We start from the raw sequence: 12,068 nt of genomic DNA on the forward strand, positions 1-12,068 counted from the left end.
TGCAGGGTGTGTGAGCCAGTCACATAGAAGGTCAAGGAGAGTTAAGCAGAAAGAAACTCCTGTGTGTGATTACAGCATGCAGAATAAGGAAGGGCAGGTTCAAAAGTCGCTCCATAACCTGGAATAAACACAGGCTAGATTCTGCAGTGCTTTGGCAAATCTCCTGCTGACCTAGTAAAAATTACAAAATTGGGCTGTTAACAGGGGAAAGTCAACAGAGGACGGTGGAAAGGGCTGTCCTGTTGAGAAAACACCGAAAGCAGCAGCATAACAGAAAAAATGTGACTGGAATGCTAAGTGACCAAGAAACAACCAGACATTTTTTTGAAAACTAAAACTCTTATGAGGTTTTTCAAAGAACTGTTACGTTCTAAACCTTCTCAAACTGGGGCAAAAGTTTCAGGGTTAGAAAGAAAACCCGGCTGTAACGGGTACCCCATGAAATCAAGGGAGAACCTCACAAAGGGCTTTTGAGAACCACTGCAGCCGCATTACGTTCGAGGTGCAGGAGCAGGCGGGAGTGCTGGAGACGCCTTTCAGTAATGAATTCTGTCTACAAAACCACAAAACACCCAAGAGTTTTCATTTAAATAGTACTTTACCCCTGTCTTCTTAGTCTTATCTTGAAAAGTGCTCATCAACTCAAAAACACAAAGCATGTTGCTAACTTATCACTAATGGAAGTGGGGTGCTGTGACGGAGAAAAAGGACCGATCTCAGGAACAGAAAATCTAAGAAGAAAAGTCCCGCACCGTGCTGGGTGCTGGAGGTGCGAGGATGAGATGACGTCCTGCTGCCGAGGACCGACACAGCCGGCGCCACAAGAGCCAGGCTGCAGAGCCGCTCGGAGAGGGACAGCACGTGGGTGTGGGCTGGGGAAGGTCCGTCACGAAAGGCTCCCAGCAGGGCTAGCAGACCAGACAGGGCCAGGCGGGGCAGGAAAGGACCGATGTGGAGCAAGCGGGACAGGCTGCGTCCTAAGAGGGATGTACCCGGCTCATGTCACTCTGTGCTGCTGGGATTTGACATTCGGTGGAGTGGGGTTGGGGGAGAGGAAGGGGACTTGTGGGAGATCAGGTGGTTCACACGTGACCTGCTCAATTCCCTCAGCAGTCAAGAGGCAGACATTCTCACTGCTACCGACATGGGTACCTGAGAGGACCCCAATGAGGGGCAAGGGAACAACGCCTGCCTGGGCTTGCTCCATAAACGGGATGCAAAGGCTCAGCCCTGCTGAGAACTGGCAGCTCTTGACAGGTGTGGTCTCCTCCAAGAGGAAGTGCAGAGGAGGGGACCAACCAGACAGGCGGTAACGCCGGGAAAACAGCTGGGATTCTAAGAAAGATTTTCCAGGAAAATGTAACCCCGGGAGGTGAACATTTTCAGCTTTTTAAGTTATAGTCATGTTTAGAATTGAGAAGTAGAACATGGAGAAGAAACTCTGGGCAGCCCGCGTGGACACAAGTTCACGAGGACAAGGGCACAGGCCGTGAAGCACAAAGCCACCCTTGCACGCGACCTGGGACCGTCAGCACACCCCCGCTGCTGTCTCGTGCTGGGGGACCTCCGACACCACTCCACGACAGCCTCATGATGCAGGTGGGGGGCTGAGGCAAGACTCAAGCTACGTCCCATCCACAGACTTGGAGTGACAGCTGAGGGGTCTTCAAAAAGTTCATGGGAAGACTCGTAATGTCTTTCAATTCCACTTTTCCATGAACTTTCTGAAGCAGCCCCATATTACATATTTGGGGAGATAAATTTTCTGGAAAGAACATAGCAGAACTTCAACATCCCCCAAAGTGCACCAAAGTAGTAAAAAACAAACGGCAAAGACTTCTCAGTAAGTGAGAAAAGTCACTGCAGAGGCAAAAGGGAATTTAAGAAATTCTAAGTAGACCAGAAGAGAGGGTGGGACGACCTTGCACTGTGAATCCGTCCTAGTTACTCAGAACACCTAGGGTGGCCCTGCTGCGACACTTGCAGGAGGGGTCCCAGCCTAGACCCTTGTAGCATGTGGAACCACAGAGGTTCTGCTCTGGGAGTATTTCATTGACGAACAAACACCGCTGGGTTGTCCACACAGTTCTAGTGTGGGGTGTTGGTCCTTAAGAACACAGATGGTGACAATGCTTTCAGGTGTGGAGGTGACATTTGGGCAGATGGATGAAGGCTGATAAGGCGGTTTAGGACAGTTTCTTTGGGGAAAAAAATATCTATTTTGGCCAGGCTACAAAAGTGGAAAAGTTTCACAGGGAAAAATCCAAAGATAACACGGGTTTATTACTGGGCAGAACTACTTTGGGTCTCTCCCTTTTGATGCTTGGCCTGTAGCATCCTGAAAATATAAATGCAGGCGCACACCCAGAATCACGACTTAACACACTTGACTAAAGGAAAGAGAAGCTACATGGTGGCCACTTTTGAAAATCAGCACATTTGAAAAGGGAATCAGGGTAAAATTTTTCACGGACACTATACAACCAATGCACGTTCTCGCTCTCTTTTCCTTTTTTCTTACATTTTCCTTCCTTCTTGTTTTTTTGACAGAGAATGAGCCAGAGTGTCATAGGGAGCCACTCGCAGATAAATGAGGACTCTTGGAAGGTGCAGACGCCACTTTCTGAAGTGCCACTCCAGGGGCTCGGAACAGCCACACACAGGCGGGTGCACGCATCCTGTCCCCGTGAGGCGCTCACCTGGTGAACCTGCCGCGCTGGGTTTCTAAGAGGTGACTCCTTGTGAGGAAAACTCACGTAGCTTCTCAGACCTCCACACCACAGGATGTCATTAAAGGAGAGTCTGCCTCGATGAATCATCAGTACATACCGAGGAAGGACAGGAGCGAGTAAGAGAAAGGGAAAGAGGGAAAGAGGGAAAGAGGGAAAGAAGGAGCGTGAGCACACGAAGACAGCAGGCACAGGCAAAGCACAAGAGAAGGGGAGGGACAGCAAGGACAGCCTCCAGAGCAACTCCTCGATGCCGACCCGCTGGCCCCGACGCACGGATGCGACGCGGCAGGGTGTGCCCGTGCAGAAGGCACTCTACGGCTTTAGCTGTGCCACTAATTTGGTGGCAACTGTTACTTATCTTTCGTACGACTAAGCATTTAGACACATTTTCACGTTCCTTGTGCTTTGTTCCCAACTTCAGAGGTAACTTCATTCATTTATTCACTCACTTTTTCCAGGATTCTTCTTTGGGGGCTGGTGGTTATGGCGACTGGCACAAAATCTTTCTTCGTGTTACATCATACACTAAAGCTTAAGGAAGGCTCCTATCCCCACCACAGCAGGATCACCGGCTGCTCAGGCCTCTGTTGTTAATTAGTGAAATAAGATCCAAATACATCACTGGTGGGTTCGTACAGGACAGATGTGAAGACTAAGAAAAAAGTAAACACGTTGACAAAAGAATATACAGAAACCTAGTCCGCGACTTGTCCATTTCTCCTCCTGGTCACAGTCCTTAGAAGCTTTCATTCCACGGAGAGAGTAACGCAGCACGCACCAGCTGCGTGTAAGCACAGCAGCTTAAAAGAGTGGCACCAAAAGTAGCCCCTTCAAGATCCCGGCCATCTCACGGCTCACGTGCACATCACACCGTGAGAGAGAGAAGGGGAAGCGCGCTCCTTTCAGCTTTCTTTGGAAACAGTCGGAGCTTAATATTTGAAATCAATTCACAAAATTTCACTGACATCTTGAGCCAGCACAACCCTAGACCTTCAGGTGAGGAAGGCCACGCCATGGCAGGTTGCCATCTGCTTCATCTGCCGCACTGACCGCCTGCAGGACTCCTGCGAGCTTCAGGCAGCCCACGGGTGGTGTCAGCGACTCGCTCCAAGCACAGGGTGGACTGCAGCTGTGTCCCCTCCCAGCACCTCTCTGTGCTCATGACTCACACGAGCTGGCTCTCTGTTCAGAAAAGTACCTCGATGGCCTCTGATGTGAGAGGGCAGAATAAGGAGCAAGCCAACACGCCCCGCTTAGGAGTTCTGAGTTCACAGGGGCAGCCTGAGAGGGGACTAAGGGATCAACAAGAAAGAGAAGAAGGGACAGGAGAGACAGCGGAAGCCACCAAAGGAAAGCGAGATGGGAAGCAACGGTCCGCTGAGGAACATCCCCAAAGCAGAAAACGGCCAGTACCTTCTCATCAGGGCCACCTGCCATTTGGTTTTCAGTACCTGTCTGGCCTGGGCTACACGCAGCCTCACTGTCACATGTCAATCAAGTTTGCTCTACACTTGCCTGGGGTTGGGACTGCTTTGGGGAAAGCAAAAGAAGGGTGGCATGTTTGGGTTGAGGGGGCCAGCATGGGAGGGGATGACCACAGAGACTAAGAGGGGACAGCCAAGAAGCCATCTGCAGCATGAAGGAACCCAGGACTCCACAGGGTGGCCCTGGTGCCACTTTAACTACAAAGGAAAAGGCAACTCTATGAGGCAACAGGCATCTGGACAACAGGACTTGAAAGGAAGGAGGGGATCCTAGAACTTCTTCTTTTCTTTGGAGGGAGTGTCAGGATTAGAGCTTAATGAAGCATCCACCCAGCGACAGAGAGCCCCGAAGCTGTCGCGCCACTTCGTTTCATGGCAGTGGTACCATAAATGCCCCAGTGGAGGAGAAGCAGACGAGCGATGCTGAATGTCAGTGCTTTCATGACTGGGAACTCACCTGGAGAGAGAATGCCCGCAGAGCAGGAATCGGGATCAAGGCGGCCATGAAGAAGGCTGTGACGTTGCTGATGGAAGTGAGGGCGACGCTGGCTCCCGTGCGCTTGAGGCATTCTCCAGTCCTGTCCTGAGGATGAGAAACCACAGCACTGACAGCTGCACCGGGCAGGGTCCCCTTGGAGCACAGACCACGCGAGCAATTCAAACATGTGGTAAAATAACCCAAAAGTGTTTATAATGTTGGCATCAGAGGACAGGAGAGAGGTGTCACTGCCTCCCCCCCCCAGCAGCAGCATTATTCAGTATTGCCTACACGTCACGTGTTCTTCCTGGTTATTACCATCCAAAGCAGAAAGCCGCAAGATAATGATCTAAGTACATTTTTAATATGATTTTAAAGGGGCAGGAGGCAAAGTGACAGAAAACCTCAGAGAAGGAAATGTGGGCTTAGGAAAAGTTACAGCAATAAGGTGTAAAGTGTCACACTAAAATAAACTCCCATACTTCTAGAGTACTCCCAATGGAGCCCTTGGGGCTTCTCATAGCTAATACATGTCCTGAGAGTTTTCCAGCTTGATTTGTTTATTTAGAGCCAAAAGACAAGTCATCTGACTTGGGACTGAAATAGTTATTGGGACAGGTTGAGAAAAATTAAAGGACAAACACTCAGGAACACAGGAGACTCTGGGTGTCCCCAAAGCTTTCTTCTTTTGTTTTTCTATTACCTCAAAAGGGATTCTTTTATTCTGTCCGGTTTCACTAAATGCGTGTGCCAGAAGGAAAACGTCATCCACGCCAACTCCAAGAGCAAGAAATGGCAAAACCTGCAGTGACAACAGGACAGCGGTGTTAGACACGTGAGGTCCAGTTCGATGACTAAAGTGATTTCAAACACTGCCACCAGGGCCCCTCCAGCTACCCCCAGGGAGCTCGTGCTGGCTCATGGTGAACAGCGTCCTCGTATCAGTTGATATCCCCAAAGTCTCCAGCTTCACCTCACAGTAAACCTTGTACGTTGCTATTGCTGAGGTCCACGTACAATAACTTTTTAAAGTTAATAATGAGAAGGAATCTACTTCATCTAAAGCAGCCGTTCTCAGTGTGCTCCCTGCACCACTGGGAACTGGTTAGAGTCACAAGTTCTTGGCCCCACTCCAGACCCACTGAGTTAGAAACTCCAGGGCTGGGCCCAGCAAGCCCTCTGAGGATTCTAATTCCCACTGGAGTTTGAAAAGCGTGGCTCTAGTAAATGATATAAATTCCTGTAAGCCCATGAGACTCTCCGCCCACTGCCCAGGTGGTCTGTTTAGAGACAGCACTCCCCAGACAAGTGGCATCCTAGCGGAAAAGGCTGGAAGACCCTTCGGGTGAGATGGACACACAAGAAGGCTGGCGGGGCCGAGCCCGGGTAGGGGTGCTTGTCAACACAGTAAATGAATGGCTCCTTTAGTACCTGAGTTGTTGCAGCATTAAAGGAAATCCCGATCAATGAGCACAGGCCCAATCCTGCAGCCACTGACAGTGCAACCAACAGGACGCCAGCCAGCCCCACGGCACCCTGGGACTTGGAACAGTCCCAGCGCAGCATGGTTAAACAGGCATAGGCAAGCTGCAAGCAGAACAACGGGGCGAAGGAATGAGGGGGATTGGGGGAGGAGGAAGGGCACAGAACAAAAGCCAAACATTAGAATGTGTAATGATTCTAATGTTTTCCCCCACCTATCGCCCCAAATCAAAAGGTAGAACTTACTAAACCCAACAACAACAAAACTTTACATTACAGACGTCACACAAAATGATATGAGTCAAAGATGGGCAAACTGCAAATGGGAAAAAAAAATGCTTTACACGACCACTTTTTAAACTGTGATAAAGCTGAGCTCTCTCTGTCTCAGGTGCATGTGTATGTTAAGAGCAGTTAAAAAGCAGGAGCGGTCATGGAAAGGTAAAAAGTAAAAACCAAACCCAACCAAACCCAAGCCCCAGGAGCAGGCAATCGGTATCGTTACCATCAGTAAGTAGCCGCTGGCCACTCGGATGACGCTGACATCAGAGAAGGATTTTAGGATGTCGTCTAGGGTTGTGGTGGTGAAGGAAAGCACCTTCTGAGAGGAGTTCTGTGCGACGCTCTGATGGACCACCTGCGGTCACAACACAAGGCTAAACTCCCAAATGGAATTAAAGCCTCCACAGGCTTTAACAGCACAGACCTCAGGTGACACATCCCCACTGCCACTGTTTCTCTGATGCATTAAAAAAAGTTCTACATGATTTAGGTGGAGTGGAGGGGGGTCGAACTTGGACTAACATCAAACGACCCTGGGTCTAGGACAAGGAGGGCTACTGCTCACAATGAGAACGTGCCGTGGTGAGCCAGTGTCACCGGGTTCCCTCCAAGTGTGTCATTCACTCCCTGCCTAAGGCTGCCATCCTGCCTCCGTAACTCTAGAACTGATTTGTGGTCCCATCGGCTCCCCTAATCCAAAACAACTCATTCTTAGGGACACTCCTCCCCCTGCATCTGCTGGCCACTTTCAAAAGGTCACATGCAGCTCAGTAGAGGTCACTGCTTGGGAAACAAAGGCCAGCTCCGGTCACATGACCTGAGCAAGGGGACTGCAGCTGTGAACAGATTCTATGCCTTGCTAATGTTTTCCAGACACCTTTTCTTGCTAACCAGAAAATTTTAGAACAGCTCTGGAGTTCACAGTTGGTTGCTAAACACGTCTAAGGGAACCCCAGTCAGAATTTTTGTCTCTTAGATATTATCCTAAGGTTTTCAATATCAAGAACAAGAAATAATGATTCCATCCCATCAAGTTCCGAGAATTACAGCTTGTTTTAAAAATAAACCTAGTGGAAAAAATGTTTTAAATAATGGTACAAATGAAGAACTGCGCGACAAGCGGGTCTGGGCCCAGATTCAAAGGTGGCTTACCTCCACGTATGTCCTCTGCCAGGCCTCCAGGATGGCCGCAGCCTTGTCCTCGTTCCAGTTGATATGAGAGACGTACTCGTAGCCCTTGAAGTGCTCGTACATCTGCTTGGGAGTCATCAGCTGGAACATGGTCTGCAAGGCGTGGGCACTGGGGCGGGTGGGAGCACGGCATCAGCATTCCCAGGAAGCCCAGATGAGCGCCACCCCCCCCCATGGGAGGCAACTCTCTCCTTCTACGTGAGCACGTGTTTCCATTCAAATGGGACCAGGATGGTTATTTTATTTAAGAGATTGAGTGTACCCTATTAAAGGTGTAACCTTACAAACCTTTTACAGATATACCCAAAATCCAATTAATAGGCAATTTCCTTTCTCAGTTTCTATTCCATGAGACAGGAAGGGGAGAGGAGTAGATAGCCTGGCCAGATACATAGTGGGCTCAGCAGTGCACACCTGTGGTGCAGAAGTCCCAGACGACGGCTTTCCCAAGGGAGAAATCTCCGACAAGACGCCTGACACTTGACTGACCATAGTGCACAAAGGATAAGTCTTGCTCAGCCTTTAGTTCTCAACAATATGTGACGCTGTGCGGCCCACATCATTTAATGTCATATGCTATGACCAATGTCTCCTGCCCACTGTACACTTGCCCCCATTTTCTACATATAATGAGCAGGTCTCCTAAAACCCTAAAGTCAATAATTACAGTCTTGATGAAAACTACAAATCCATTCTTGAAAAATTTCCCACAGGGTGCTTTTACAAGCTGGTTTGGTCTGCTAACATTCCCTAATATTCGATTATGCCAGACGGCTAGCTAGAACAACAGTTAAGTACTAATACAAATACCACTGCAGATGTCAGAAGGGAAGTGGTTTTTGAGGAAAGGAGGAAAAATGGATGGCTGGGATCTTACTCCGTGCATCGCATTACCTGACAAGTTTTCCAGTGCTGTTCTTGACGGTGCCACCCACCACCAGCTCCTCCTGCCACTGCATGTACTTTCTGGATAGCCCATGACAGCCACCATTCAACACGAGGGCCACATCAAGAGGCTGGAGTAAAAAGAGAGCCACACAATTATGGGACTTAGTAGGCAGGTCACATGCCTTGTTAAAATCCAGTGCATTAAGGGCTTTTTTGTCCAGAGAGAACGTCAATAACGAGGCTAATGAGAGGCGTATGGCAAATCTTACGGCAAAATTCAGCTCTGTCAACAAACGTAGTTCTATAGACAAAAAGGGTCATGGAGGATGAAATCTTAAAAATGAAAATCATAAGGAGACCTATACAAGGAAACCGAGTGTTGCTCTCTGCCCCTTCCGACAACTATGGATGACTGTACTCACTTTGGTTGAATTTTTGTTGGGGGCTGTGGCTGGGCAGTCTGGATCGGCCGGATTGAGGCAGGGACGGTCCATGTAACCATGACCAACTTCAGCCTTATTCAGCATTTCCTCCCAGCTGTCCACTTGATAGTTTATTTTCTTTAACTCTTCTAGGAATTCCAAAGGGTCAAAGTTTGTCCACCGCAAAGGAGGTTTACCTCTGCAAAATAAATCAGGAGACGAGACCATGAAAAGAGGTTTCCAAACCCTTAGTACAGTAGTAAGTCTGCATATATTGCATCTGTGCTACAAGAGGCTTATTGGTAATTCTGCAATTCTGGGACCCTGGCATTAAAAAAATAAATCTTTCTTTCCAGTATATCTGTATGCAAACTTAAGTCAGTATGGCAAGCAGAGGACTTATAAACTAACAAAGGCGTTAAAGAATACTTAATTGCCAATAGATTGTACTTAACATCTAAAAATGAAATTAGCCAACAGATACTTCTAAGCAGAAGACTAACCAAAATTTTTTAAAAAGAGGGGGGATCACAATGTCAAAGTAATACTTGCCAGCCTAACGAATGATTTGTCAATGTCATCAGTCACAATATTTGATCTCTGCTACCTTTCACAATCCCATGCTCATGAGCTCTCTCTGACAGCCTGGCTATCAAGCCAGCAAGCCCCCTGCAGCCCCTGCCATCCGCACCATCACAGCCACTTCCCCTACACTCACTTTTGAATTTGTACTGTTGACAGACCAGAAAGGCTTTTGGCTGCCTGGTATGTGGTTCAAACCACACTGTAGCTGCTTAACCAGGCTGAAGTCATTATTCAGAATATCCCAACCAGAAAACACAAAACCCCTTATTTCCCATCTAAAACTGTACACTGAAGGTCAGGTGATGGCCACTGCAAATTGCTTTTGCAGATATGTGCAAGCCAGGAGAGAAACAATAACCCAAGCACTAACTCTTGCATAATTAAACTGAAAATGCCTACACTGATTAACAATTATTCTTTAAATGATGCGGTGTATATAATATCCAACTGCTAAACTGTGAAGCATCCCCTACCACGGCCTTCAAAGGCAGCGGATTTCCCCCTTAAATGCCATTAACGTGGTCCAAAGAAAGGCTTGCATTTTACTCCACAGGAAGATCATCAACTTCAACTCAAAATATTTAGTTCTGACATGTACCCACTATTAAACTCTCTCCTTAAGTTAAATGCGTAAGTGCCCAGTCTGCAAAACTGCAAACATTTTAGAGTTAAAAATCACACATACTCTGCAACAATTTGCATTTTATTTGCATATAAATAGGCTGGTAAAAGTGAATGAAATTTAATGATGCCTACAGAACTTTTTTTCTGAAAAGAGGAAAAACATTCTGCTGGAATCCCATCTCTCCCTACTATTGACTCAAAAAATGCACATGGAATTTCAGTGTTTTCATTTCTTGTTCAAAAGTAGAATAGAATAAACAATGATAAGCAACATTAGAAACACTGAGTCCTAGAGTTTGGAAGTCACAGATATTAGAAAACACCATCACACACTTACAGGAGGTAGGCTGTCCCAGACTGTAACTTTGCCCCTTCCCAGAAGCAGTCCAAAGGTGTAATAATTAAACAAGGGTAAAGATATTCTATTATCTGTCAAAATTAAAAAAGAAGAGGTCATGCATTAGGCTAAAACATACCACTGGGGTGTATTTGAGAATTTTTGAGAAATTTTTGCAAACGACCAAGAAAATATACCTGATCCATGTAACCTGTTTCTGTGATGAGCTCTCCTGATTTGTAACATAAATGTTCCAATTTCCACTGCCTATTAAAAATTAAAAACAGATATAAAAATTTCTTGTTGTAATAAAGTAAGGATGTTAGTGCAAAATCAGAATGACAGAACATCAGAACAAACCACAACTTCGATCACTTTTAAGCATCTGTCAAAACGAGCAGAGCTTTTGCCAAGTAGAGAACCAGCAAGCTTGCTTTAATGAATAGATAATACTCAATTGTAATTAACATGTGGGGTGTTTATGTAAATGAATGTTACCAAAGTACTTGAAAAGTCTTGTTTTCCTAAGTGTTCTCCCAATAATCTTGTTTACACCATTAATCTGCTTTTCTACATACATTAAACAACTCCAGGGCAGCACAGCTGAATTATCACAAATTCAAAGTAGGTGGGGACTAAATTAGTCAGGTTTATAATGCATTGACATATATGCAGGTGGGGAAATATTACTTTTCTACTGGCAGATAATGTCCTTATTAATAGGTAGTGTTCAAAATGAACTCTTCTGCTCTTAACCATGTATGTTGTAAAAAACATTTGCCAAGCAGATCAAATTCCCACTTTACAGTCTCTTTTATTCTTGTCTTACAGAAATGAGACATTTAATATACATGATAAATGTATATTAAAATGATATATTTAATAAATATACAGGTCAAGATTCAGAGTTTTGTTATTTCTAAAAGAGTGCTATATATAAGCCCACGCCTTTCCACGTGTGTAGAGAGATAAGTCTAACTCGAAAAAGAGGAAATTTGGAAGGGGTGGGGATAGGAAATCCAAGAGAAGGAAAAAAAAATCAAAATAAAAAACTCTCTCCAAATTGCTCCTAAGGGAGGCCTGTCTTCACCCAAAGGAGCTTTCTGGACTTTACAGTCCCCTCAGCCCCCTGCTGAAATGCCACCCTTCCACTGAGCTTTCTCTGACCAGTGCTGATGAAAACCACCCCTTTCTCTTGAACTCTAGAGCACCAGGTTGGCTCCTGCTTGGCACTTGGAGCACCTGGAGCAGAGACTGCCAGCGCTGGGCTTTGTACATGCCTCCTAATTGACGTCATTCCTTTCCCTGAGAGCAGAACTTAAATACCCATCCATCCCCCCACCCAACCATGTATCTATCTTTTAATTCTACATGGCATCAGTATGGAATAACCAGCATTAAGTAGGTTCTCAATTATCATCACTTGATCAACTGCTTGAGAAGGGCACAGTTGCACACTAGAAAAACCACTGGGCTTGGAGCCAGAATAAAAGGGTTTGAAGCCCGGCTCTATCATTTAATAACTTTATGAACTTGGACAAATGCTTTATAATCAGTCTAATT

The 12,068-nt window shown here is 46.5% G+C and overlaps 1 protein-coding gene across 2 annotated transcripts in view; it reads right to left on the reverse strand.

The window, feature by feature from the left end:
- PTCH1 (patched 1) overlaps nucleotides 1–12,068 on the reverse strand; it is a 55,194-nt gene that overhangs the window by 22,453 nt on the left and 20,673 nt on the right. The window contains exons 4-12 of one of the 2 annotated variants that reach the window (XM_063109654.1): nucleotides 10,703–10,772; nucleotides 10,506–10,597; nucleotides 8,960–9,158; nucleotides 8,544–8,665; nucleotides 7,611–7,758; nucleotides 6,682–6,813; nucleotides 6,126–6,281; nucleotides 5,398–5,496; nucleotides 4,674–4,799 (exon numbers count right to left, since the gene is read on the reverse strand). In XM_063109654.1, coding sequence (XP_062965724.1) covers nucleotides 4,674–4,799; nucleotides 5,398–5,496; nucleotides 6,126–6,281; nucleotides 6,682–6,813; nucleotides 7,611–7,758; nucleotides 8,544–8,665; nucleotides 8,960–9,158; nucleotides 10,506–10,597; nucleotides 10,703–10,772 — 1,144 coding nt within the window. The remainder of the gene's footprint in view (nucleotides 1–4,673; nucleotides 4,800–5,397; nucleotides 5,497–6,125; nucleotides 6,282–6,681; nucleotides 6,814–7,610; nucleotides 7,759–8,543; nucleotides 8,666–8,959; nucleotides 9,159–10,505; nucleotides 10,598–10,702; nucleotides 10,773–12,068) is intronic. The other variant, XM_063109653.1, reaches the window with a different exon arrangement.

The sequence above is a fragment of the Cynocephalus volans genome, chromosome 10, assembly GCF_027409185.1.
Source record: "Cynocephalus volans isolate mCynVol1 chromosome 10, mCynVol1.pri, whole genome shotgun sequence".
In the NCBI taxonomy this organism is placed as follows: domain Eukaryota; kingdom Metazoa; phylum Chordata; class Mammalia; order Dermoptera; family Cynocephalidae; genus Cynocephalus; species Cynocephalus volans.